The sequence below is a fragment of the Dermochelys coriacea genome, chromosome 20, assembly GCF_009764565.3.
Source record: "Dermochelys coriacea isolate rDerCor1 chromosome 20, rDerCor1.pri.v4, whole genome shotgun sequence".
NCBI lineage: Eukaryota > Metazoa > Chordata > Testudines > Dermochelyidae > Dermochelys > Dermochelys coriacea.
The window spans coordinates 16,325,063-16,351,701 of record NC_050087.2 but is presented as its reverse complement, the minus strand read 5'-3'; the positions used below and the strand labels follow the sequence as shown (position 1 = coordinate 16,351,701).

The window sequence follows — 26,639 nt, the reverse complement described above, 5'->3', positions numbered from 1 at the left end:
GCAACATTAAGGACCAGGTGGCAGGTACCCTGCCAAGCTGCATGTCAGCGACACAGATTCTTCCAAGATAAAAAAATAAATCCACAGACAGGAGTACTAAAATACCCCCCTCCCCCCCATTTTAAGGCTATGCAAGGCACCTCAACTTAAAGGGTATTAGTTTTCAGCACAATTTACACAGCAATGAGCTAGGGAAGCAAACATAAACAACTTGGTTCTGCAAAGACTTTCTAGAGCACAGCCTGGCTTATTCCAAGGATACATCTTGGACAACCCGCTGCGTGGCAGTGTTAGGAGACTGGGAATCTTTGAGTAACTGCAGCACTTGCTGTAGTCCCTGCTCATCTGGCTGCCAATCCATGGTGCAGAGCTGTAACTACACAGGAAGGAAAAGAGGTTAATGACACTCCATTCAGAGCATCTCACTAAACTGCAACGAAGATCATAAGGCATTGCAGAACTCTGGCTATCAGCCAGGATGGACCTGCACTAGCTATGACTGGACACAGCTTTGATCCATGAGCCGACGGCTGCCTAAGAAAAGGACTTCTCAATGCATATAGGTCCTTCCTGCCTTCATACAGAGGCAAGAAAAGTTTCTGCTGTTTCTGCAGGGAAGAGACTTACTGAAAATGCTATTTTTGTTTTAAGGTTTGGAGGGTGGGTTTAGTGGGGATAATATTAGCATGGCATATCACAGAGCTAGAGTGCCATCCAAAGCACATTTAAATCAATGGAAGTCTTCCCAGGAGCTTTAGTGGCTGCTCGATCAGGCCCTCTGCCCCCCCAGCAGCATCACATCCATCTCCAGGGGAGTATAGATCTAGGAATAATGGCAGGGAAACTGATGGAGAAAGTTTAGGCTGACAGTGGGAAAGGTTTCCTTATTGCAAGGGATCTATTGCACTGTGGAATCAACTTCTCAAGGGAAGCACCATCATTTGGGATATTTAGAATTGGACTGGAGAACAAACTACTGGGGGGGAATAGGCGGGGAAACCCTCAAACTTATATGGTCCCTCAAATGCTTATCACCAGGAGACCAAGCCAAATGGGGAGGTCAGCGGAAGAGGAGCACTCAGTGGATTTGGAGATGCAGAGATTTTTTTGGAGGGGTATGCCCTCATCGTCTCTCCCTTGAAAATAAGTTAGTGAGAGTTTTCATGGAACCCAGTACTCACAACCCAGAGAGACACGTGGAGAGAGACTGAGCCTCCACCCTCATCATTTCCTCTCTGCCCCACCCTTTTCAGAGTAGGCCCCACTTCCTCCTAACCCACCACCAGTCTGGGCCTGCCTTTTCTAAACAGCCCCCCTTACCAGTCCCTGCTGATCCAGCCCCAAATCCCCCTCTCCAGCCTCACCAAGCTTCAGGATGAGGCAAGTTGTCAGGGTTATCTTGCATGGTGCCATTTGGGCTGGTGGGAAAGAAGAGGGTCCCATCTTCCCACAGCCCTGAGGCCAACTACCCCCGGCCCTCAGCCCAGAAAGAGGAACAGGCCCGGGATCCATCCACAATTCCCTGCCCCAGATGCTTCTTTCCTCTCCCGCACCCTACATCCTCCAGTGACTGCTCCCAACCCCAATCTCGCCCTGGAGCCTTCCCAATCCCAAATAGCTCATCCCTCCCCCCTTCCACACACCTCTGGGCTCCATCCTGGCCTCCCTGCATTTGATCTCCCAACGACCTCCCTTCCACCTGGCCTTGCCCAGTTTCCTACCCCTGTGACCCAACCCTCCCGCCCCCCATCCTCTCCTCCCCCGCCTGCTCCTCCCGCCCCCCATCCTCTCCTCCCGCCCCCCATCCTCTCCTCTCCCGCCTGCTCCTCCCGCCCCCCATCCTCTCCTCCCCCGCCTGCTCCTCCCGCCCCCCATCCTCTCCTCTCGCGCCTGCTCCTCCCGCCCCCCATCCTCTCCTCCCCCGCCTGCTCCTCCCACCCCCCATCCTCTCCTCCCCCGCCTGCTCCTCCCACCCCCCATCCTCTCCTCCCCCGCCTGCTCCTCCCGCCCCCCATCCTCTCCTCCCCCGCCTGCTCCTCCCGCCCCCCATCCTCTCCTCTCGCGCCTGCTCCTCCCGCCCCCCATCCTCTCCTCCCCCGCCTGCTCCTCCCGCCCCCCATCCTCTCCTCTCCCGCCTGCTCCTCCCGCCCCCCATCCTCTCCTCCCGCCCCCCATCCTCTCCTCCCCCGCCTGCTCCTCCCGCCCCCCATCCTCTCCTCTCGCGCCTGCTCCTCCCGCCCCCCATCCTCCCCTCCCCCGCCTGCTCCTCCCGCCCCCCATCCTCTCCTCCCGCCCCCCATCCTCTCCTCCCGCCCCCCATCCTCTCCTCCCCCGCCTGCTCCTCCCGCCCCCCATCCTCTCCTCTCGCGCCTGCTCCTCCCGCCCCCCATCCTCTCCTCTCGCGCCTGCTCCTCCCGCCCCCCATCCTCTCCTCCCCCGCCTGCTCCTCCCGCCCCCCATCCTCTCCTCCCCCGCCTGCTCCTCCCGCCCCCCATCCTCTCCTCCCCCGCCTGCTCCTCCCGCCCCCCATCCTCTCCTCCCCCGCCTGCTCCTCCCGCCCCCCATCCTCTCCTCTCGCGCCTGCTCCTCCCGCCCCCCATCCTCTCCTCCCGCCCCCCATCCTCTCCTCCCCCGCCTGCTCCTCCCGCCCCCCATCCTCTCCTCCCGCCCCCCATCCTCTCCTCCCCCGCCTGCTCCTCCCGCCCCCCATCCTCTCCTCCCCCGCCTGCTCCTCCCGCCCCCCATCCTCTCCTCCCCCGCCTGCTCCTCCCGCCCCCCATCCTCTCCTCCCGCCCCCCGCCTGCTCCTCCCGCCCCGGGTTTCCTCAGCTCCCCCAACGCCCGCCCCACCCCGGCTCCCCGCGCCCAGGCGGCCACGCTGCCCCCGCCCGCCTCTCGCAGGCCCCGGCGGGCGCTGCGGCCTGGCCGGCCCGGCGCGGCGGTACCTGCCCGGCTGCCAGGGGCGGGCGCGGCGGCCTCTCTCGCTCTGGCGGCGGCTCCGGCTGCCCGGCGCAGGAGGGTGGCGGCGGCGGCGGCGGCGGCAAAACGAGGCGAACGCGACACGCGGGCGCTGACCCCGGCCGGCCGCCGTTCCCCGCCCGCTGGCGGCCGCACCACGTGACGTGAGGGAGGGAAACTGAGGGAGGGTCACGTGTTGGGGGAAAGAAACGGGCCCTGGTCACGTGATAATAGGAAGGGGCGGGCTCGGCTCCCAAAAAGAGACCATAGCCACGCCCCCTTCCCTCAATCTGATTGAAGGGTGGAGCCCGGACGCCTGGGCTCTGTCTGTAGCTCTGGAAGGAGAGTGGGAGCTAGTGGTTAGAACATTGGGCTAGGAGCCAGGACGCCTGGGTTCTATCCCTGGGTGGGGTCTCGTGGTTAGAGCTGGGAGCCAGGACGCCTGGGTTCTAGCATCAGCTTTGGAAGGGGAATGGGATTTAGGGGTTATCTGTATTACAGTAGCATCTAACCCAGTGGTTCTCAAACTTTTTTACTGATAGTAAACCTCTGTGTGCGATCCCCCTTTCAAATTAAAAACACTTTTTTACATATTTAACACCATTATAAATGCTGGAGGCAAAGCAGGGTTTGGGGTGGAGGCTGACAACTTGCAACCCCCCATGTAATAAGCTTGTGACCCCTGTGGGGTCCTTACCCCCAGTTCGAGAACTTCTTTTCTAACCTGTTAGATGTGTTGTACATACCTGAGGTCTGGTCTACACACAGTCATACTGGTTTAACTATAGGTGTCATTTTTAAACCAATTTTCGTTAAATTGCTACAACAGTGGATGCTTTTAAATCAGTTGAAACGTGGAAGACACACAGGCTGGGAGCAGAAATTGAGAAACAGAGAAAGGAAGTGACTTGCCCAGGGTCACATTGCAGGTCAGTGGCAGAGCGAGAATAGAACCCAGGTGTCCTGAGTCCAGAGGCGGATTATGGTTTTCTGGGGCCCTGGGCCAGCCCAAGAGGGACCCCTCCCCACCCCTTCCACCTGCAGTCCCAATCTCTCCCCCCCACCACCACTCCTACTGGGAAAATGGGGTCAGGGCATAGGGACTTGCCCATCTCCACCCACCCACCTGGCGCTCCTGCTGGGGAGCGGGGTTGGAGCACAGGGGCTTGCCCCACTCTGCTTGCCCAGCACTCCTACCCGGGACCCTGCTCCCCTAGCAAACCAGCCATGCTCAGTCACCCCCAGACCAGACAACCTTAACTCTGCCCTCTGTTTGATGCCAGCATGTGATGATGAATCTGCAATCGTATAAGACAAGGAAAAGAAAAAATCTTCCAGGCTTTCTTCATGGACCCTGAAGAAGCAAATGAGGGGCAAGTGGGTAGGATCAAGGCAGGAGAAAGTGGCACATTTAGTCCAAGTTTCAGAGTAGCAGCTGTGTTAGTCTGTATTCGCAAAAAAGAAAAGGAGGACTTGTGGCACCTTAGAGACTAACAAATTTATTTGAGCATAAGCTTTCGTGAGCTTCCACCGAATGCATCCCATGAAGTGAGCTGTAGCTCACGAAAGCTTATGCTCAAATAAATTTGTTAGTCTCTAAGGTGCCACAAGTACTCCTTTTATTTAGTCCAAGGTTAGGTATATTCCCAAATTATGAAGGTCATGTGGGGTGAATCAAATCAATTCCCAAATGGATTTTCACCAGTACATCCACCTGGGGAACAAAATGCTGTCAGCCTTTTGTCACTGGGGGGATGTCCCTTCTTTACAGCCCCTCTCGTCCCTTCCACACACTTCCCTTCCCCTCTTCTCCCCTTTCCCCAGCCCCTTCCTCACAGCCTGTTTCCCCTACCCCGACCCAGCCACTCCCTGCTCTGCCCCCTTCCTCATTGCCCCTCCTCTTTCCTACCCCCCTGCCCTCCCCTTCCTCGCTGATTGCTCCCCCTCCCAAACCCACACGCTCTCCCCTCTACGCACGCCTGGAGCCCCGCCAAGGGCGCCAGGACTCCAATTCCCGTGATGCCCCGGGACGGAGGGCTGTACCATTGCCAGGCGAGGGGCGGGGGGAGCGCGCGGCGTCGCTCTCTGCCCCTCCCCCTCCCCCCAGCGGAGGGCCGGGGGTGGCAGAGTCCGGCCGGGGATGGGGAGCTGCCTCTCCTCGCAGGCGGCCGATGACCTCTCGCTGCTCAACGACTCGGGGGACGGGGCCAGCCTGGGCCCCGGGGACCCGCCGCCCCCCCCGGCTCCGCCCCCCTACCAGGTACGGGGCGGCCTGGCGGGCTATGGGGCCCGTGGGGCCATAGGGGGAGCGGGCGGGGGGGCCTGGCGGGCTATGGGGCCCGTGGGGGGACTGGGGGGCCATAGGGGGAGCGGGCGGGGGGGCCTGGCGGGCTATGGGGCCCGTGGGGGGACTGGGGGGCCATAGGGGGAGCGGGCGGGGGGGCCTGGCGGGCTATGGGGCCCGTGGGGGGACTGGGGGGCCATAGGGGGAGCGGGCGGGGGGGCCTGGCGGGCTATGGGGCCCGTGGGGGGACTGGGGGGCCATAGGGGGAGCGGGTGGGGGGGGCCTGGCGGGCTATGGGGCCCGTGGGGGGACTGGGGGGCCTGGCGGGCTATGGGGCCCGTGGGGGGACTGGGGGGCCATAGGGGGAGCAGCCCGAGGGGGCGGGGGGTCCTGGCGGGCTATGGGGCCCGAGGGGGCGGGGGGTCCTGGCGGGCTATGGGGCCCGAGGGGGCCCGTGGGGGGACTGGGGGGCCATAGGGGGAGCAGCCCGAGGAGGTGGAGGAGCCTGGGGGGCCATGGGGGGGCTGAGGAGGCTGTGGGGGGGAGGAGCTTGGGGAGCTATGGGGCCTGTTGGGGGGGCAGCCTGATGGGGAGTCTGGAGGCAGGGGAGACAGAGGGGTGGCCCATGGGGGGGCAAGGGAGAGGCCACGCCGGGAAAGTATGGGGGGAGTCTTGGGGTGGCCTGTAGAGGAAGGAGGGGCTCATGGGTTGGGGGGGAGCTGTGGGGAGCAATTGGGGGTTGGCTCGGGGTGGGGAGGACTGAGGCCTATGGGGGTGTTCCCAGGAGAGGGATGTATTCAGAGGTGTGGCTCATGGGGCAGGTGGGTTGCCAGGAGAGGTGAGAAGTTGGGGGGCTGAACTGGGAGGAGGGGGCTACCGCTTATGGGGATGGGATTCTGGGTGGGGAGGGAGGCTGCGCTATGGCATATGGGAGAAGCTCACTGTGCAGCTAGTGGTGTGACCCCTGGGGAGTATGGGGGATTTGCAACCCCATGGGGGGTGGGGGGGAGGGCTCTTGGGGTAGCTGGCTCTGCAGCTGGGAGAGGAGAACAGCAAGGGATATGGTCCGTGGAGTAATTCTGGGGGTAGGGGTGCAGCTCATGTGATGTGCTGGGGGTGGCCCACTGTGGGCTTCCTTCGGGAAGGGTACTAGATGAGGGTGGGGTGATGTCTCCTACCTGATTTAGCCAGCAGCACTCCCAGTCCTGTATGGGTGCATGGCTGGGCACCAGGGGCCAGCAGGATCCTCCCTGAAACTCCTGGGTTCCAGGCTTATTCTTTTCCCCTTGCCAGCCTTTGGCGGGCGCTGGCTTTGGATATGGGGCTCTGGCATTCCCAGACAAGCCAGGCTGTATTTCCGACCAGCTCCCATCAGCACCTCCTGCAAACTGGGAGCCAGAGAATCCTGGCTTGTCCAGCTTGGGATTTTCTCCATGGGCTATTTCCAGGCCTTTGGTCCTAGTCTGAAATGCCCCAAGCAATGGAGCTTCTGACAGTCTCCCTTGGGAAGACTGTACCCTGATACTCAGCCTACACTGTGCTCAATTTCAGTCTAGCTCCACCCTAAACATTCCTCTCCCAGCTTGGTGTCTCCACCCTGAAGACACAGCTGTCTCCGGGGTGCTGTAGAAACGCCTAGTTAGATTGGAAGAGATCTGCCCAATGCACAGAGCCATTTAAACTCTAAGGCCGTGTCCACACTTGCACTTATGTTGGCAAAACTTTTATCGCTCAGTGGTGTGGAAACCCTCCCCCAGTGTTGCCTGCACAAAGGCTTGGATGCACAGCGCTCTGTTGGTGTCTCCCACTGATGTAGCTACCACCGCTGCCTTGGTAGAGGTACACCAGATGGGTCTGAAGCCGCATAGACAGCCCAGTCAGTGTCTTCTGTCATTGTAGGGGGAGGGATGTGTATTACACACTGGGGGTGGGGGGAGGGATTAGCATGTGTGTGATGAACGGCTTGACCCTGTGCCCCTCAGATCATGGCATCAGGCTGGGTCTCCGGCCTGGCGTTTTCTCAGAAGCAACGTTGGCGTTCTCCATTGGTGCTTGAGTTCAGTAACACCATGAAGAACTGTCCACAGCCCAGCGGTGGGAGGCAAAGAACAGGGCTCTGAAAACTCCCCTTTGTCATGATGCCTCTAGAAACCTTGACACCAGCTAGGCAGCTGCTTTGCTGAGTGCATTGCTCATTATGCTGAACAGTCTGGTTTCCTTGGGCTTCCCTTTCTGTCTATATCCATCTGTCATCCCTTGTCTTACACTTGGATTGGAAGCTCTTTGGAGCAAGGACTGTCTTTTCTGGTCTGTTTGTACAGCACCTAGCATGCTGGGGTCCTGATCCGTGATTGGGGTACTGAATGCTACCGTAATACATCTAAATAATGTACAGCACCTTGCACACTGTGGTCTTGATCCAGGACTGAGGCTCCTGGGTGCTACTGCAGTACAAATAAGGGCACTTCAAGTCTCCTACTTCGATAGACTGCAAAATGAACTCCTTAAATAGCATAATAGAAATGCCAGGCTGGAAGGAACCTCAAGAGGTCATCTAGTCCAACCCCCCCATGCTGAGGAAGGGTTGAGTCTACCTAGCCCATCCCTGCCCGGTTTGTTTTCTGTTAAAATCAGGAGAAGGGGGGACATTCAGCCCTGGGTGCCTGTTACCAGGGGAATGAACTCTTGTCTTTTGATTTTTGAAGGAACATGAGCCAATCCCAGTTTATCACCCCACGCCGAGCCAGACCCGACTTGCCACGCAGCTAACGGAAGAGGAACAGATCCGAATCGCCCAGCGGATCGGACTGATACAGCACCTGCCCAAAGGGATCTTCGATCCAGGCACGGAACCATCGGAAAAAAAAGTGAAAGAGTAAGTCCTTTGCGTTGGACACCCTTCATTTCTTCTTTTAGCCCAGGCTGAGCTGACGGCAATTGCCATAAGCTGAAAAATCCGCCCCTAATGCATGTCTAAACAGTCCTTAGAATTTACTGCCTAAGTTTGCAGTAACTCCAAAATTGTCATGGAAACTTCCCAGGCTTGGCAGAAAATCCACTCACCCCTCTAGGGAAAACAACTGACTAGCTCCAAGCCTGTGGTATTACACAAGGCTGGATGACGTCTGCCTAGAATGGAAAGTCTTTGAGGACCGAGTCCTTGTCTTCATACCTCTTTGCTAGAGCAGCCAGCACGCAATTTGCCCTCTGCAAATATTTTTCTATCTAGTGGGCTGATCCCACTTCTTCCAGACAGCTCCACTTTATCTTCAAACCCTTTCTCAAACATAACCAAGCCTCCATGAAAGCTACTGCTTGTTAAGTTTTGCGTTTCAGAGTTCAGCTGGTATTTAAGGGAGTCTCCCATTGGAGGGTTGAGGTGGGAAGTAGCCCGTTTTTTCTGTTTAGAATAGGGTGCTGGTTGTACTCTCTCTATTGACTCTCATAGAGCTTAAGGTCAGAAGAGACCATTAGATAGTCTAGTCTCACCTCCTGTATATTACAGGCCATTAAAGCATTTCAGTCGTCAGGAGACTAAACTCTGCTCCAAGTAGAGAACAGGCGAGAGATCAAGCTGCCATCGTGCCCAAGGCTCCTGCGATGGCAGGGAATTGATGACAGATGCCTACACTTCAAATGCTTGAGTTTTCCTGTAGGGGTCAGGAAATCAAACCGGAAAACTGTCCAGTCCAAAAGCCAGTGTGTTAAACTTAAAGGCATGTGAAAATGAGAATGGAAATCACTTTGCTAGCCTCTATGTTTGCCAACACCTTGAATGCTGTGTTCAGCTGGATTCACCCTGCTCAGATAGATGTAGCAGCCCCTACTGCGTAGATGGGGCGGGGAGAGGAGAGGATTGCATTCACCTTCCTTGGAAGCAGCTAGTCCGGGGCGCTGTGGGAGGTAGAATACTAGTCTGATGAAGCCTTGCAGTGCCTGGCATCAAGTCAAGAGGCATTTGATTGTACTCAACTCTGTGCATCAGCTTATTGGGTCAAGACTCCTCCCTCTGAGCATGCCCAGGCTGGGAGTCTCTAGATGCTGCTCTGCCAGAAGAAAGTGGCTTTTCTCTCTTCCCAGGGCTCATGGGAAGCAGAGCATGAAGTAGAGCAGCCTCAAGGCTACTCTAGCTTGACAGGTCCCTGAACATAGGAGGGGTAAAGCCCCCAGGGTATGGATGGAGACAGTGGGGTCAGGTATCTCCCCTGCAGCTGGTGAGCTAACAGTACTTCCCCTCTCTCTGGCCACAGGTGTGTGATCTGCATGCTGGATTTTGTGTACGGAGACCCCATCCGGTTCCTGCCCTGTCTGCATATCTACCACATGGATTGCATCGACGACTGGCTGATGCGCTCCTTCACCTGTCCCTCCTGCATGGAACCGGTCGACGCTGCTCTGCTGGCCTCCTATGAGACTAATTGAGGCCAAGTGTTGTCATCGTGGCCCACGCTAATGCTTCAAGGCTGGTGGTGCCTGGGGAGGTCGGACAAGTGTGGAGGGCTGGGGGCTTCTTGTTTTGCACACTCACGGCATGCACCAAAGACTCCAACGGCAAGGAACTCCAACCCTGCTGCCTTGCAGATCATCCAGAGCCGTTAGAACATGGCTCTGACTGAATGTCAGTTAAAAGCTCCCTCTTACAAGCTCTGTATTAGTGTGTCAGGCTGAGGTATTGAAAGTTCCCTTCCTGGGCCCTCCCAGAAAGCAGCACCTGCTCATGCCATGCAGCCTTTCCAAGTAGCTCCTTAGCGAGCATGGCCCGGCTCGGATGGGGATGGGGAGAGGTGCTGTTCAGCTGCAGCCCCTGTGTGAGTGTGACGATATTAGCATAACGCAGAAGTGAAAGAGCAAGAGAGAAATGGATGAGGTTAAATAAAAACAAGTGCTGATCCCCTCGGTAACAAATAGAATGTGCAAGAGGGTAGAGGTGCTGGCTGCTCAAGATTGAGCTTGGTTAGGGATTTTTTTCTGTTCCTCTCTGCTTTAAATAGTCACAACTCAGCTCCTTTAGCACCTGTCTTTCCCTTCCCCTGGGTGGGGGCAGCTGTGCTTAACCCCTTGACTGCCTGAAACCAAACTGCCCACCCCCCAATGGGCTGGAATGATGAAAATAAGCCCCGGAGTGGCTCCCCACCCCCCATTACTCAAACAGGAGTGCCAGAGAAGCAACCTTCTCCCTTTAGTGGGTGACTTTAAGTAGCAACATGACAGCAGGACTCTGTGATTCTAGCATGCCGAAGGGCACCTGTGAAGGCGCTGACCTCCTTAGTGTAAATCTTGGGTTTGAGGAAGGGAAACCAAACCCTGCTCATTTTCTCTCTCCTGCTTTAGAGATTATTCTCACCAATCAGATTATGTTCTAATATTCCACCTGGCACATCTGCCTGAACAAAGCTATTTCCTGGAGGAATCTCTCTCACCCCCAAAAGGTTTTATAGTCCCCAAAATAAATTATTTCCATTAAGCCAAATCTGCTTGGCACAATGTGATTTTTATCGGGTCACAACTGAATGGCTTTAAATAACCAAATGCAGATTTCTTCCCTAATGTTATTTTAAGTGCTTGTCAGGTGAAGGGCAGTTGCTTTTGATGAACTTTCTCCTTTTTTGAAGGCAGGGCAGCAATTAATTTGTTCCCTTTGAGATTGCAACTTTAATACCAGTCATTAAACTCTACAATATGCAGATCTGCTGCCTTAGCTGGCTCACAAGGTAACAAAGACTAATCAAAACTACAAGAGTAGAAAATTGAAAACAGAGGCCATGTTTGCTCCATGAAATAGGAAGTTTTCTTTCGCATGATGGGAGCACCAGGAGCTTCCCTTGTTGCCTTGAGACTTAAACCCATCCTAGCAAAGCCAGCTTGTTTGCCTTCCACGCACTCGGCCAGCAGATGCCACTCATCGTGCAGGAATTGACCCGGCCCACTGAGCTTAGCACAATTTTTTAGTGAGCTGCCAGTTGGACAGGCTGGCCTGTGCTCTGTTAGCAGTTCCCAGGTCAGAGGCATGAAAGGGCTTTTCCAGTTATGTATTGTCCTTAACAAGGATTTAGCACTTGAATGTTAAGACTGATGTACATTGCCTGGGAAGTGAACAATAAAATAGATTGCCCATGAGCGCTCGGCCGCATGGATTTCTGGTGGTGAGCCTCTCATACTGTTCAGCCTCACAGCTTTGACTGCAGAGCATCTTACAAAGGTCTAGACACAGCACACACCTCTGAAGGATGGACATGTCAGCCCTAAGCCCAGGTGGGGAGTAGAACCCCACAGCCCTGCCAAGACTCAGCACTAGACCACATTTAAGACTCCTGTAGCCATCTCTGTCATGACTACTTACATCACTACCTGCCCCATACAGGAACTGATACAACTACTGTCATGGTTTGCTGGGGGACAGCAATGTATATCTCATGCAGCTTGAAATCTGTCAGGAGCATGGGCCTAAACTGTGCTTCTGATGGACCAGGCCACGTTACAGAGAATGGCAGTGCTAGCTGCTGGAATAGGATGTGCTTGTGGGAGATTTAACCTGGACCTGTGATCTTTGTCCAAAACTGCTACCCACCATCACAGCCATTTGCATCAGCTGTGGCTACCACCTCCTGCTGCGTCTGACCATGTACACCACCTAATTGTACATGGTCAGAGATACCCTTTGTCTTAATTGAGGTCTCAAGGCTACATGTGTCCACTGCAGTTAACCTGGGGGAGCAGTGCCTGGGTGTGTCCCCCCAGCACTGAACCATGTCCTCTGTTTCTGCTTTTGCCTGTGTGTCTGGGTTCTCTGGGGTGAGACGGTCTGGGATTCCTTCCCAGTCGATTATGGGAGAAACCGTCCTTCCTTCAGGACAGGGAATTGGGGCAAGAGCATTGGAGGACAAGCAACACCCAAGTACTTCAGCTTGCATCCTCACTGCAAAGCCTGGGGGTTCCTGCCTGGGTTCTAATCCACCTCCCCAGCCAAGTTAGCTAGCCTGGCCTTAAAACGCCTTCAGACCCACCTCAGACATTTACGGGACAGAAATGGGGTTTGGGAGGATTCTAGGTTAATGGTGCAGTGTAGACATAAATACCCTGGGGGAGGGGGGGGTATTTCCATAGCTCCTTCTACCCAATGAGCTCAAGGCACTTACCTCAGCCCCATGAGGTAGGTACCACCCTCTTTCTCCAGCTAGGGAAGCCATGCTGTAGTCAACAGCTTACTGTGCTCTGTTTACAGCAGCTGTACCTGTGAATGGCTTTACTGGCAGCAGACAGCTAATTAATTACACATGCAAAACAGAAAGCATAGACAGAAAACAGAGCAACACTTCCTGTGAAACAGGCCTACCGCCACAGTAGTATGTGCAACAGGACTTTATTTTAAACAGCCAGTCTGGTAAGAAAAAATTGTGAGCAGCTCTGAGCTTGGCCCATAAGAGTGATACAAAGAGGGATGAATCAGGTGGACAGCCACAGGGGATATGGCACAGCAGCTCCAAGGCCCAGCCGTTCACTTAAAGCCTTACCTAGGTAGGATGGGTCAGCTAGGATACCCACTATAAGCCTCAGGTCACACTAAATAGAACCTGTCCCAAGATTCATGTCACTCAATTCTACCTATTAGGGGATCCAGCTTCCCCCTCCCCCTGACTTGTAGAGAAGATACACTGACTGGAAACTACACCCTTCCCCCAGCTCCTCGCAAGAGCCATTCATGGGGAAAATCTGACTCCAAAATATTCCAGGATTAATTGGTAACTGCACCTCTCTCTCCTCAAAGGTGCTGCTAGGTAGGAGCATCACTAGCTGCTCACCGTGAACAGGTGAGAAGAGCCAGCTGAAGGCAAGTGGTTAAAAATGGCACAATGGGCCTGATATTTAAACCCAACTGGATCCCACACTTGAGGAAATAAAGGCCCAGAGCAGAGACCCTCAGACTGAAGCAACTGGTTACAAGCTTCAGGCCCCACCTTTAAGCCATCACTTAATTACAGGTGGATATTTAGTTTGCGATTGCCTCCACCTGGCAGATCATGCTAGCAACACTTGCAGCCTTCACCACTGCCAGCAGCTGGAGTTTCAGATGTCACAGCATTGTAGAAACTCTCCTGCTGCCCACCTTTGAAGTAAATATCTTGTGAGTAGGGAAAAGGCACAGAGGTGAAAGGAGGTTGTCACAGCTGCAGCGAGTCAAGGGTCTGACTTCCAGCCAGGCCTGTGGCTCACATCACTCAGCCACTCTGATTTAGTGCAAACCTCACCAGGATGACATGGCCAATTTGTGATCAGGCTGCTGTAAGAGGCATTGCCACAGCTGATTGGATTCTTCAGGAGCAGTAGCAAATTTTTACCACTTCAGTCTGTTTCCCCTCCCCACATACATCCCTGACTCATTAGACCACCTGCTAGTGCCAAGTCTCAAGCTGCTTAGCTTACAGGAGCGACCACAGGCCTCCCATTCACTCGGACAGTTCTGAGAAACACCCCTCCCATTCCATAGGTAGCAATTGGGGGTTGCAGTCGCAGGAGTTTGTTAGGCAGGCAGCGATCGGGCTGTCTGAAACCACTGGAAGTTGTGTGAAGGAACTGGGGAGAGAAACCAGCATCACAGAATAGATACATGGAAACCACCACATGAGATGTTAACCCAGTAACCCTTGATTGGTCCTGAAAACGCTGAGAAGGGTAACGGAACAAAGGTATTGCAAGGAACCAACTGGGAACCCTTCAACAGGGCTGCAGGGAAGGCAGCACCGGCATCAAAGACACCCAACAAAGCAGGAGCAGCTTAAAAATATCCAAGGTCTTTAATGAGTAAATGCAACTGTGGCATCCACATTTACTTTTAATAAAGGAGTTTGATGCCCACCCTCTACCACCTACAGTTTCTACTCAAAGTTCGCTAGTATGAAGCTCAACTTGCTGAGACGGCTGGAGTCCTCAGTGGGTGAGAGGGAAGAGCAGGGGTGGTGGTTGTGTACAGATGTGGAAGTGAGTTGTATCTCACATGCGAGAGCTGGTGATTAGATTTTGCTTTGACAGCCGCAGAAATATACAATATTGTCGGGATTCCACTAGTTTGGATTCTTTTAAAAAAATAAAAGCTACAACTAATTCAGAGTCCGTACTTCCCAGAAGAAACCAACGAAAACCAAAACTAAGTAAACAACAGACTAATGAAAGTCTCGGCGCACCTGGGTATATAAAAAACATCTGTGGGAACCATCCATTGGAGACAATGCTAGAAACAGCTGTGTTAAGTTCACAGTGACTAGCTACCCTCCTTCGCTGTTTTAAATAAGTATGTACAACAGAGCGTCCTCATGAAAGTCAGCAGAAAGAAGGGCTATTTAACAAGGGGTCTTGTTTTGTCATCATCGCTACATTGGTGGGCTTTGTATTTTTTCACTTCTGCCATGTATTTGGCCCAGGCATCTCCTTTACTTGTCAAAACCTGCAGAGAGAGAATGGGGCAATTCAAAGGCTGTAACCAAAACACATGCACCGAGTGGATTTCGTTTTCAAAGGGCTTTACACTAATTAGCTACCTGCCAACACCCTCACCAGGTAAAGTAGCCGTTATCCCAAGCAGGGACATGGACAGGAAGACTTTTGCCCAAGGCCACAGCAAGACAGTGACAGAACTAGAACCCAGGAATCTTGACTCCCAACTCTGATCGCTAGGCCCCACCCACCCTCCCAGAGCTGGGGACAGACCCCAAGAACCCTGATTCCCTGCCCCACCTCTGCTCTAAGCACCAAAGTCCCCTTCTCATGCCAGGAATAGAACCCAGGAGACCTGGCATCCAAATTTCTGTTCTAATCCTATACACACCTTGACTGTTATACCGAAGCCCCTTTCATCACTGACAGCTTAAAGTGCCCACAAGTGACTCCCTGCAAATCTCAGCTGCATAGGACGCTGGTGTACAATTACCACAAGGGCTCTCCAATGACCCATCCTGCCCTCAGCCGAGGCATGGGACAGGAGCATGGTTAGGTAGCACTGCAGATACTCTGCTTCCCAGGGCCACAGGAAACTGTGTAACCTGGAGCAGCTCAGAGGCTCTTCTGTCTGCAGAGGGAAATAGCCCAGAACTACCACGTTGGAAGTGGATTCATCTAAACAGAAGTAGGCCTGCTTATTCCACACTTGGGAGTGTCCACATAGACAGAACAGCTTCAATACATGGGCAAATAGCCCACAATAGCTATTCTGAGCTAACGCTCCATGTATATGCTCTTATTCAGTCTCCCTTAACCCAGCCCCAGAATAGGCGAGCATAAAGGTGGCTCGAAGTCTCCTCCAAGTAGCACAGGACCTGGGTCACTCAGAACTCATTTCACTCCAGAACCCGCTGCCCAGATATGATCTTTGATTGATTTTTCAAGAATGTTTACAATCACCAATCACAGTAGAACCTGTGTTTTGCAACACCAATCTTACAAACGACCAGTTACACAAACACCTCACCACACCCCCGCCATGTGAGATGGGGAAATCACATAATGAAAATGATGTTGACGAAGAACAATGTCAACTTCCTTCACATTCCGATGCTGTCAATGCATTGGAAACCGCTTTGCAGCAGTCTGAAGGACAAGCAATCAAGCTACGCAGGGCACAATCCTGAACTTATGCACCAGAAACCGTCATTTTGAGACCACCACATTTATGAACTCTTCAGTTCTCAGTTGGTTTGTAAAATACAGGTTCTATGGTCATCCCTAGCTCTTCTCTAGCATTTTTCCCACCAGAGCTCTCAAAGCACTTAAAGATCACCCCATGTTACAGATGATGAAATGGAGGCACAAAGGGTCATGAATTGCCCAAGAGCACCCAGCAAAGCAACGCCAGGAGCAGAAGCCAGGTCTCCCGAGTTCCAGTCCAGTGCGCTATCCACTAGGCAATCCTGCCTCCGCCACTTACCTCCTCCTCAGTCTTTTGCTTCTTTGCTACCACTCCTGTCTTCAGGGCTAGTTTGTTGCCACCTCTCCGCTTGCCCACCTGGGTGAAGGGACAGAAGACTGCAACCGTTATACGAGCCCTGGCAGCTGCAAGGGTAATGTTGCCCACTATATAATGGAATAGGGAGTCCTTCAATTAGATCATCTTAACGCGTCACGCCTGTTCTTCAGAAAAAAGCTGCCAAGCGTTACCTACAGCCTGCGTCCCACCACAGCCACAGATGCTTGGAGAAGACAAACGCACTTCCAACAGCTGGCTACCGATGCACCATTTGGTTTAATCCAACCACAAGCAGATTCCAAGGGAATCGGAATCCTAACCCAGAGTTCTTCCCCATCCCAATACGAGCCATTACAGCAGGGCTGTCCCCTCAGGAAGCTTTCATTTTTCGAGCCTCATGCATCCCCTTCCACTACCTCAAATACGCCTTAAGTGGTTTCACCTACAGACGTTTCACCTACAGACGTCGGCAAGCATCAATAGGGCATGCTGAGCATTGCACAGCCTATCACATGAAGCTGTCTAAACCTACCTTCTGTTAAACTACTGCCCCATGTGTAGTATTAATGTGGATTTTCACAAACTTGAGGAAGTGCTCCGGGCACTCTAGAAATCTCTGCATCAAGTTTATAAAGCTAGTGGGGTATTATTTTTATGCAATGATGCAAGTAGAAATTATGTGCATTCAGTAATTAGCTAAGTAGAAAGTCAGGGGAAGACAAACATTTTGCATAGGAACAATTATCTCCAAGGGTCATTCCTTCATGGCCAACATCCAGTCAATCAGGTTGCTGGGACTCCCAACCACAGCCTTGGGGAAACCCTACTCCTGTTCCCACTCTCCAGCTTGCAAAAGTCTGAATCTGACAATTCATAGACTCATACACTTGAAGTCAGACGGGACCATTATGATCATGTAGTCTGACCACCTACGCCACGCTGGCCACAGAATCTCACCCACCCACTTCTGCAATAAACCTCTCACCTATGTCTGAGCTATTGAAGTCCTCAAATCATGGTTTAAAGACTTCACGGCGCAGAGAATCCTCCAGCAAGTGACCCATGGCCCACGCTGCAGAGGAAGGCGAAAAACCCCCAGGGCCTCTTGCAATCTGCCCTGCCCTGCCCTTCCCGACCCCAAATATGGCGATCAGCCTGAGCATGTGGGCAAGACTCACCAGCCAGATACCCAGGAAAGAATTCTCTGTAGTAACTCAGATCCCAACCCATCCAACATCCCATCACAGGCCATTTGGCCTATTTACCACAAATAGGTCAAAGATCAATTAATTGCCAAAATCATGTTATCATACCATCTCCTTCATAAACTTATCGAGCTTAATCTTGAAGCCAGATAGGTCTTTTGCCCCCACTGCCTCCCTTGGAAGGCTGTTCCAGAACTTCACTCCTCCTTCGTCTAATTTCAAGTCTAAACTGCCCGATGGCCAGTTTATATCCATTTGTTCTTGTGTCCACATTGGTACTGAGCTTAAATAATTCCTCTCCCTCCATAGTATTTATCCCTCTGATATATTTATAGAGAACAATCATATCTCCCCTCAGCCTTCTTTTGGTTAGGCTAAAGAAGCCAAGCTCCTTGAGTCTCCTTTCATAAGACAGGTTTTCCATTCCTCGGATCATCCTATTCAAAGGACATTCGAGCAAGGCACGAGGCCATGAAATTCCTGCTTCCTCCTACCCCAAAAAAGGAGATCCCAGCTCCTGTTCCAGCCAAGCTGCAATAATACTGCAAGCCTTGAGTGACAGCCCATCTCCCTCACTACCAGTCCCAACATGTGCTAGGAATGTGACAGCATGGAGGCAAGGCTCTACAACACAATGTGTGCAATTGGTACTTCATAACCAATTAATACACGTAAAAGTAAAGGGGAGGAAACCCTCCTCCATGGTCTTTGCACTTGGATTTTCATTCTCTACAATCCCTGTTGATCCTGAGTTAGAGCAGGCAGAGGGAAAATGGGTTTTTGCTTCTCAGTCCATACAGCTCCCTGGCACACAGAAAAACATGGTCTGCCGGTTGCAATGAATAAAAGCCATTAGCTCCACATAAGGGAGATCAGATTTGTGCCTTTATCATCATTCAGGTCCAGTTTTCAGAGATCTACTGTACTATGTTCCGACACTCACTGGCCTGCACATGAAACCCCAAAATAGTGTTTAGTACCAGTAAATGTGCAAAATTCATCCCATGGAGTGGCTATTTTCTAAAAGGCAGCTAAACAGCTCTCACTAACACCCCTACGGTAAGGTGGCATTCAACATGAAGGGAATAGAAAAACACAGTACCAAAGCCTGTCCTGAATGCCATAGAGCAAACAGCTTTACCTTGGTTAGGGCCCAATTCAGCAAGGTACACAGACATACAAATAACTTTTTTGCATATTAATAGCCTCATTACAGAATAATGTTAATATCTTGGTGAATCAGGGCCCATCCGATGCATTAAGCAGGCACCAGGATGGCCAGCAATGCTACTGATTATCAAAGCTATGATTTTTTCAGAGGTCGAGGAAGTCATGGAATCCTTGACTTCAGCCTGTGGCAGCTGCAGAGTCCCCGTGCTGCCTAGTTGGGGTACCCCACTGCTCCAGGCCAGTGGGGTGGTCCCCCCGCAGCTCCCTAGCCACTGCAGGCAGTGTGGGGACCCCACAGCTGAGCTCCCAGTTTTGTCATGGGGTCACAGCTTCAGTGAATTTTTCTTTATTGCCCGTGATGTGTCCTTGACTATTAAAAATATCCGTGACAAAAATCTTATCCTTACTGACTATTCAATGTACTCTGCTGGGGGTTTCAAAGGGCACTGTGAGTGACTAGCACTGCAAGCAGGAAGAGGAGTATTAATAGCTGTGGAGGCCAGGTCTGAATGCTGAAGCCCAAAGCAGTCGAGGCTCTGAACCTGTTTAACATTTGCAAACATCACTGCAGTTTTCATACACACCTATCACCACTTGTACAGCTAGTATCCAAGACAACTGGGAAAGGCAATGGTTATTCTTTAGCATTATTTTATCTCACTCAGTTTGCTGTCCCCATCCAGCTCGCAACAACTGTTTCTGACCTTTGCTGTAGCTAGCATAGTTCAAACTCTTGTGGGGACAGGGCCCAAGATGTATTTAGCCCATCATAGTTTGATAAGTGACCTAGATATTGTAATGGAAGGGCAGGGGATTTGCTTTAGCATCATTGCAATCTTCAGAAGTTACAGCTAACAAGCTCCCAAGCACTACAGGGAAACAGTGCTAATAACTGTTAAGGAAGCTCACTATTCAGTGCAAACGGGGCTCAAATAAATGTGTTAGTCTCTAAGGTGCCACAAGTCCTCCTTTTCTTTTTGCAGAAACAGACTAACACAGCTGCTACTCTGAAACCTGTCATTACTCTGAAGAGTAATCAATTAAGCTGTAAAATTCCAGGGGGTTAAAAAAAATAGTCAGCAAGAGAATTCCACCCACATGCCAGGAAGTGAAAAATGTCATTGCTGGAATAAGTTTCTTCTGTAGCTCTAAAAAACTCTCCTTAGAAAGCAGCTTCATCCAGAGTCTCTATTTTATAAATACCGCAAGTATCAGCAATAGCTCATAGCATTTGTGGGCCCTTTACTGCTTCATTTTCTCTCAAAATCTGTGAAGAAAGAGTAAGGGACTTGCCCAAGGCCACAGAGTCAGCAGTAGAGTGGATATTAGAACTCAGGAGCTCCTGGTCCCCAGTCCCACGCTCACAAACCTGCCACAACCTTAAATTCCACAGCACTGACCATTTCACACAAAGCTCTAACTTCTCCAAGCTCAACTGGCTTTCAAGGCAGTGAGGGCCAGCTATTACAGCAAGGGGCGGGTAACCAAGAACAATGGGTTTGCCCTTCACATCTATAGGGGATATGATCTAGTGGTTAGAGATAGGGCTGCAACTCTGGACTGGGAGGGAGTGGGAGTCATGTCTACCAGGTTCTAATCCAGCTTTGCTACTAGTCTGCTTGCAGTATCTTCTGTTTTCCTGGGTCAAAATCAGGGATAATACTTACCTCTAAGGAGTGCTCAGAATTAGCTACTTAGCACTGCAATGATCTGAAGCACTATATAAACTCCAAGGATTTATTAGCCATCTGATAAGGGGACAGCCTTGATGAAGTACAAGCTCTAGTAATGACTTCATTCCTTAATGGGCACTCAGAGCACACATCAGATCAGCTGCAGCCCAGGATTGGCCATTCAAGTTCTACAGAAGAAACTTTTTGAGGACTCCAGCAATTAACATTTCCCACCCTGGTACTGGCACATGTGCACAGGCAACTAGTTGAAAGTAATCCATGAAGTGGTGCGAGCGGGGGATGGAAAAGGATAACCTCTGTGAGATGCATCCACAGCTTCTCCCGGGGACATTCCAGAGACAAATCAGGTTTGGGGCACCTACCAACAGGCATTGGAGGGAGGAAGTAATGCCACTGCCAGGGAGGAGGAAAGACTTTTCATGGGGGGGGAGGGGGAGAAGTTGCCTTCAGAAAGGGTGGAAATTATGGAAAGGGAACGAGGATGGGAAATATGGGTTTCCTCACTTGCAGAGGGTTCTAAAGCAGCAGGGGCTTCAGGAAAGTGAGTGGCAGGAAACAGCACCCCACAAAGAGGGACAAGAGAGGGAAGGCTGCAGGCTCAGAGAGTAAGGATAGGGAAGGTAGCAGGACAGGTGGTCCAGGAGTAAATAAATATCAAGGGGAAGAGATGTGCTAGCGAAAGTGAAGAGTGCAACCTCCAGTGATGGGGTAAGTGCCATGGGAAGGGGGGGAAGTTAATACAGTAAAAGGAGGTGCCTGGGAGTTGGGCACAGGCCCCCATGGGATGGGAAAGTCTGAGGTCCACAGGGCTGATGAGAGAGATGTGTAGGAGGATGAGGCCCTGGAGGAGAAAGGAAGTAAAGGCTGGGGGGTGCAGGGGGGAGAGTGAGAAGGGGAGGCCCTGAGAATGAGAGAAGAGGGATGGAAGCAAGAGAACAGGTGTAAAGCCCCATAATGGGTAAGAGAGGAAGGAGAAGAAAAGGAAGGAGAAAGGGGGTCAGGGTCTCCCAGGGGATGGGGTAGAAGAATGGGATTGGGGGTTTGAGGTCCCAGGGGAGATAGGAAAAATAAAAGTGGGGTGTAGAGGCCCTATGGGAGAACAATGGTGGGGGGGACTGGAAGGAGAAGTCGGTGGGGGAGGCCCCAAAGAACATGGGGCAGCAGGCTGGTGGTGTTGATGTCAGGGAGAGAAGGAGGGTGGGATTCATAGGAGCTAAAGGAAGATAAGACGATTGGGGCTGGAGAGCACAGTCAGGGGAAGGCCACAGGGGGAGGGGAGCAGTGCAAGAGACACTCTGGAAATGAGGGGGGGGGGAGAAGAAATCGCACTGAGGCCAGGGAAGGGAGTGGGGGTAGACAGGATGGGAAAGACCCCAGGGGGTGGAGGCCGGAGACTGGCGGCGGGGTGACGGGAGGCCAGAGAGGAGAGCGGGTGGGGTGCGAGGAGGCAGCGGGAGGCCGGGGGTAGATGGGAGGGGAGAGGCCCCAGGGGGTGGAGGCTGGAGACTGGCAGCAGGGTGAGGGGAGGCCGGAGCAGGGGGGTGTGAGGAGGCAGCGGGAGGCCGGGGGTAGATGGGAGGGGAGAGGCCCCAGGGGATGGAGGCCGGAGAGGGGAGCAGGGGGGGGTGAGGAGGCAGCGGGAGGCCGGGGGTAGATGGGAGGGAAGAGGCCCCGGGGGTGACGAGGAGGCCGGGGAGGGGAGCGGGGGGGGTGTGAGGAGGCAGCGGGGGGGGTGTGAGGAGGCAGCGGGGGGGGTGTGAGGAGGCAGCGGGAGGCCGGGGGTAGATGGGAGGGGAGAGGCCCCGGGGGTGAGGGGAGGCCGGGGAGGGGAGCGGGGGGGTGAGGAGGCAGCGGGAGGGGAGCAGGGGGGTGAGGAGGCAGCGGGAGGCCGGGGGTAGATGGGAGGGGAGAGGCCCCGGGGGTGAGGGGAGGCCGGGGAGGGGAGCGGGGGGTGAGGGGAGGCCGGGGAGGGGAGCGGGGGGTGAGGAGGCAGCGGGAGGCCGGGGGTAGATGGGAGGGGAGAGGCCCCGGGGGTGAGGGGAGGCCGGGGAGGGGAGCGGGGGGGTGAGGAGGCAGCGGGAGGCCGGGGGTAGATGGGAGGGGAGAGGCCCCAGGGTTGAGGGGAGGCCGGGGAGGGGAGCGGGAGGCCAGGGGTAGATGGGAGGGGAGAGGCCCCGGGGCTGAGGGGAGGCCGGGGAGGGGAGCGGGAGGCCGGGGGTAGATGGGAGGGGAGAGGCCCCAGGGGTGAGGGGAGGCCGGGGAGGGGAGCGGGGCGGGCGAGGAGGCAGCGGGAGGGGAGCGGGGGGGTGAGGGGAGGCCGGGGGTAGATGGGAGGGGAGAGGCCCCGGGGGTGAGGGGAGCGGGGGGGTGAGGGGAGGGGAGCGGGGGGTGAGGAGGCAGCGGGAGGCCGGGGGTAGATGGGAGGGGAGAGGCCCCGGGGCTGAGGGGAGGCCGGGGAGGGGAGCGGGGGGGTGAGGAGGCAGCGGGAGAGGAGCGGGGGGGTGAGGAGGCAGCGAGAGAGGAGCGGGGGGGTGAGGAGGCAGCGGGAGGCCGGGGGTAGATGGGAGGGGAGAGGCCCCGGGGGTGAGGGGAGGCCGGGGAGGGGAGCGGGGAGGGTGAGGAGGCAGCGGGAGGCCGGGGTAGATGGGAGGGGAGAGGCCCCGGGGGTGAGGGGAGGCCGGGGAGGGGAGCGGGAGGCCGGGAGTAGATGGGAGGGGAGAGGCCCCGGGGCTGAGGGGAGGCCGGGGAGGGGAGGGCGGGGGTGAGGAGGCAGCGGGAGAGGAGCGGGGGGGTGAGGAGGCAGCGGGAGGCCGGGGTTAGATGGGAGGGGAGAGGCCCCGGGGGTGAGGGGAGGCGGGGAGGGGAGGGGAGCGGGGGGGGGGTGAGGAGGCAGCGGGAGGGGAGCGGGGGGGGGGGGGGGGGGCGGGGGAGGGGAGCGGGAGGCCGGGAGTAGATGGGAGGGGAGAGGCCCCGGGGCTGAGGGGAGGCCGGGGAGGGGAGCGGGAGGCCGGGGGTAGATGGGAGGGGAGAGGCCCCGGGGCTGAGGGGAGGCCGGGGAGGGGAGGGCGGGGGTGAGGAGGCAGCGGGAGAGGAGCGGGGGTAGATGGGAGGGGAGAGGCCCCGGGGACGAGGGGAGGCCGGGGAGGGGGAGCGGGAGGCCGGGGTAGATGGGAGGGGAGAGGCCCGGGGCTGAGGGGAGGCCGGGGAGGGGAGCGGGATGGCCGGGGGTAGATGGAGGGGAGAGGGCCCCGGGGCTGAGGGGAGGCCGGGGAGGGGAGCGGGAGGCCGGGGGTAGATGGGAGGGGAGAGGGCCCGGGGCGGAGGGGAGGCCGGGGAGGGGGCGGGGGGAGGAGGCAGCGGGAGAGAGGGAGCGGGGGGGTAGATGGGAGGGGAGAGGCCCCGGGACGAGGGGGGACGGGGGGAGGGGAGCGGGGGCCGGGGGTAGATGGGAGGGGGGAGAGGCCCGGGGCTGAGGGGAGGCCGGGGAGGGGAGCGGGAGGCCGGGGGTAGATGGGAGGGGAGAGGCCCCGGGGCTGAGGGGAGGCCGGGGGGGGGGAGCGGGAGGCCGGGGGTAGATGGGAGGGGAGAGGCCCCGGGGCTGAGGGGAGGCCGGGGAGGGGAGCGGGGGGGTGAGGAGGCAGCGGGAGAGGAGCGGGGGGGGTGAGGAGGCAGCGAGAGAGGAGCGGGGGGGTGAGGAGGCAGCGGGAGGCCGGGGGTAGATGGGAGGGGAGAGGCCCCGGGGATGAGGGGAGGCCGGGGAGGGGAGCGGGGGGGGGTGAGGAGGCAGCGGGAGGCCGGGGGTAGATGGGAGGGGAGAGGCCCCGGGGGTGAGGGGAGGCCGGGGAGGGGAGCGGGAGGCCGGGAGTAGATGGGAGGGGAGAGGCCCCGGGGCTGAGGGGAGGCCGGGGAGGGGAGGGCGGGGGTGAGGAGGCAGCGGGAGAGGAGCGGGGGGGTGAGGAGGCAGCGGGAGGCCGGGGGTAGATGGGAGGGGAGAGGCCCCGGGGGTGAGGGGAGGCCGGGGAGGGGAGGGGAGCGGGGGGGGGGTGAGGAGGCAGCGGGAGGGGAGCGGGGGGGTGAGGGGAGGCCGGGGAGGGGAGCGGGAGGCCGGGAGTAGATGGGAGGGGAGAGGCCCCGGGGCTGAGGGGAGGCCGGGGAGGGGAGCGGGAGGCCGGGGGTAGATGGGAGGGGAGAGGCCCCGGGGCTGAGGGGAGGCGGGGAGGGGAGGGCGGGGGTGAGGAGGCAGCGGGAGAGGAGCGGGGGTAGATGGGAGGGGAGAGGCCCCGGGGACGAGGGGAGGCCGGGGAGGGGAGCGGGAGGCCGGGGGTAGATGGGAGGGGAGAGGCCCCGGGGCTGAGGGGAGGCCGGGGAGGGGAGCGGGAGGCCGGGGGTAGATGGGAGGGGAGAGGCCCCGGGGCTGAGGGGAGGCCGGGGAGGGGAGCGGGAGGCCGGGGGTAGATGGGAGGGGAGAGGCCCCGGGGCTGAGGGGAGGCCGGGGAGGGGAGGGCGGGGGTGAGGAGGCAGCGGGAGAGGAGCGGGGGTAGATGGGAGGGGAGAGGCCCCGGGGACGAGGGGAGGCCGGGGAGGGGAGCGGGAGGCCGGGGGTAGATGGGAGGGGAGAGGCCCCGGGGCTGAGGGGAGGCCGGGGAGGGGAGCGGGAGGCCGGGGGTAGATGGGAGGGGAGAGGCCCCGGGGCTGAGGGGAGGCCGGGGAGGGGAGCGGGAGGCCGGGGGTAGATGGGAGGGGAGAGGCCCCGGGGCTGAGGGGAGGCCGGGGAGGGGAGCGGGGGGGGTGAGGAGGCAGCGGGAGAGGAGCGGGGGGGTGAGGAGGCAGCGGGAGAGGAGCGGGGGGGTGAGGAGGCAGCGGGAGGCCGGGGGTAGATGGGAGGGGAGAGGCCCCGGGGGTGAGGGGAGGCCGGGGAGGGGAGCGGGGAGGGTGAGGAGGCAGCGGGAGGCCGGGGGTAGATGGGAGGGGAGAGGCCCCGGGGGTGAGGGGAGGCCGGGGAGGGGAGCGGGAGGCCGGGAGTAGATGGGAGGGGAGAGGCCCCGGGGCTGAGGGGAGGCCGGGGAGGGGAGCGGGAGGCCGGGGGTAGATGGGAGGGGAGAGGCCCCGGGGCTGAGGGGAGGCCGGGGAGGGAGGGCGGGGGGTGAGGAGGCAGCGGGAGAGGAGCGGGGGTAGATGGGAGGGGAGAGGCCCCGGGGACGAGGGGAGGCCGGGGAGGGGAGCGGGAGGCCGGGGGTAGATGGGAGGGGAGAGGCCCCGGGGCTGAGGGGAGGCCGGGGAGGGGAGCGGGAGGCCGGGGGTAGATGGGAGGGGAGAGGCCCCGGGGCTGAGGGGAGGCCGGGGAGGGGAGCGGGAGGCCGGGGGTAGATGGGAGGGGAGAGGCCCCGGGGCTGAGGGGAGGCCGGGGAGGGGAGGGCGGGGGTGAGGAGGCAGCGGGAGAGGAGCGGGGGTAGATGGGAGGGGAGAGGCCCCGGGGACGAGGGGAGGCCGGGGAGGGGAGCGGGAGGCCGGGGGTAGATGGGAGGGGAGAGGCCCCGGGGCTGAGGGGAGGCCGGGGAGGGGAGCGGGAGGCCGGGGGTAGATGGGAGGGGAGAGGCCCCGGGGGTGAGGGGAGGCCGGGGAGGGGAGCGGGAGGCCGGGAGTAGATGGGAGGGGAGAGGCCCCGGGGCTGAGGGGAGGCCGGGGAGGGGAGGGCGGGGGTGAGGAGGCAGCGGGAGAGGAGCGGGGGGTGAGGAGGCAGCGGGAGGCCGGGGGTAGATGGGAGGGGAGAGGCCCCGGGGCTGAGGGGAGGCCGGGGAGGGGAGCGGGGCAGGCGCGGGGAAGCGGGGCCCCGGGTCCTTACGAAGCTGAGCGCGCTCCCGCTCCTCTTCTTCCCCTCCGGCGGCCGCTGCTGCTCAGTCCCGGAGTCCCCCGGGGCCGCCCCTGCCGCCGGCTCCTTCCCGGGCCCCACCGTCCCGGCGGCCGCTGCCTCCTGCCCCCCCTGGGCCGGCGCCTCCCGCCCCCGCTGCTCCGCCTCCATCTTGCGCTTGAAGAGCTCCAGGAAGCTGCCGTCGTTGGCGAAGATGTTGACGCCGCCCGGGCCCTGCGGAGCCGCCGCCGCCGCCCGTCCCCCTCGGGCCGCCATCTTGTCCGCGGAGACCACCGCCGCCGCGCCCCGGGGGGTGTCGGGAAAAGCCAGCGCCGGCCGCGGGGCACGACGGGAGAAGCCCCAGCGGGTGCCGGGAGAGCGAGCGCTCTGCGGCCGCGAGGCCTTAGGGGAAGTCGCCGGGGCAAGGCACGCCGGGAATGCGAGGGCGTGCCCGCAAGGTTCGCCGGTCCTGCACGCGCTCAGGAGGACTGGCAGGCACCGGGACCAATGATCGGCCAGATCGCGAC

The 26,639-nt window shown here is 57.4% G+C and overlaps 3 protein-coding genes across 5 annotated transcripts in view; 1 reads left to right on the top strand and 2 right to left on the bottom strand.

Annotated features, from left to right (window-relative positions):
* The window catches only part of TNPO2 (transportin 2), a 30,087-nt gene extending 26,862 nt beyond the window's left edge, over nucleotides 1–3,225 (bottom strand). Inside the window, exons 1-2 of one of the 3 annotated variants that reach the window (XM_038378437.2) lie at nucleotides 2,945–3,225; nucleotides 263–376 (exon numbers count right to left, since the gene is read on the bottom strand). In XM_038378437.2, coding sequence (XP_038234365.1) covers nucleotides 263–361 — 99 coding nt within the window. In that variant the 5' untranslated portion in view covers nucleotides 362–376; nucleotides 2,945–3,225. Of the gene's footprint in view, nucleotides 1–262; nucleotides 377–1,320; nucleotides 1,525–2,944 lie in introns of those variants that run through there. The other 2 variants (XM_043506919.1, XM_043506918.1) reach the window with 2 other exon arrangements.
* Nucleotides 3,226–5,023: 1,798 nt separating this feature from the next.
* Nucleotides 5,024–11,358, top strand: LOC119845707 (RING finger protein 11-like). The gene is made up of 3 exons (XM_038378322.1): nucleotides 5,024–5,217; nucleotides 7,947–8,116; nucleotides 9,492–11,358. Exons 1-3 carry the CDS (start codon nucleotides 5,098–5,100, stop codon nucleotides 9,661–9,663), a joined length of 462 nt encoding a protein of 153 aa, XP_038234250.1. The 5' UTR covers nucleotides 5,024–5,097; the 3' UTR covers nucleotides 9,664–11,358.
* A 2,652-nt stretch (nucleotides 11,359–14,010) lies between these two features.
* Nucleotides 14,011–26,634, bottom strand: TRIR (telomerase RNA component interacting RNase). Its single transcript, XM_038378321.2, has 3 exons — nucleotides 26,107–26,634; nucleotides 16,157–16,234; nucleotides 14,011–14,680 (listed from the first exon to the last, which is right to left on the bottom strand). Exons 1-3 carry the CDS (start codon nucleotides 26,386–26,388, stop codon nucleotides 14,573–14,575), a joined length of 468 nt encoding a protein of 155 aa, XP_038234249.1. The 5' UTR covers nucleotides 26,389–26,634; the 3' UTR covers nucleotides 14,011–14,572.
* Nucleotides 26,635–26,639: the final 5 nt, after the last annotated feature.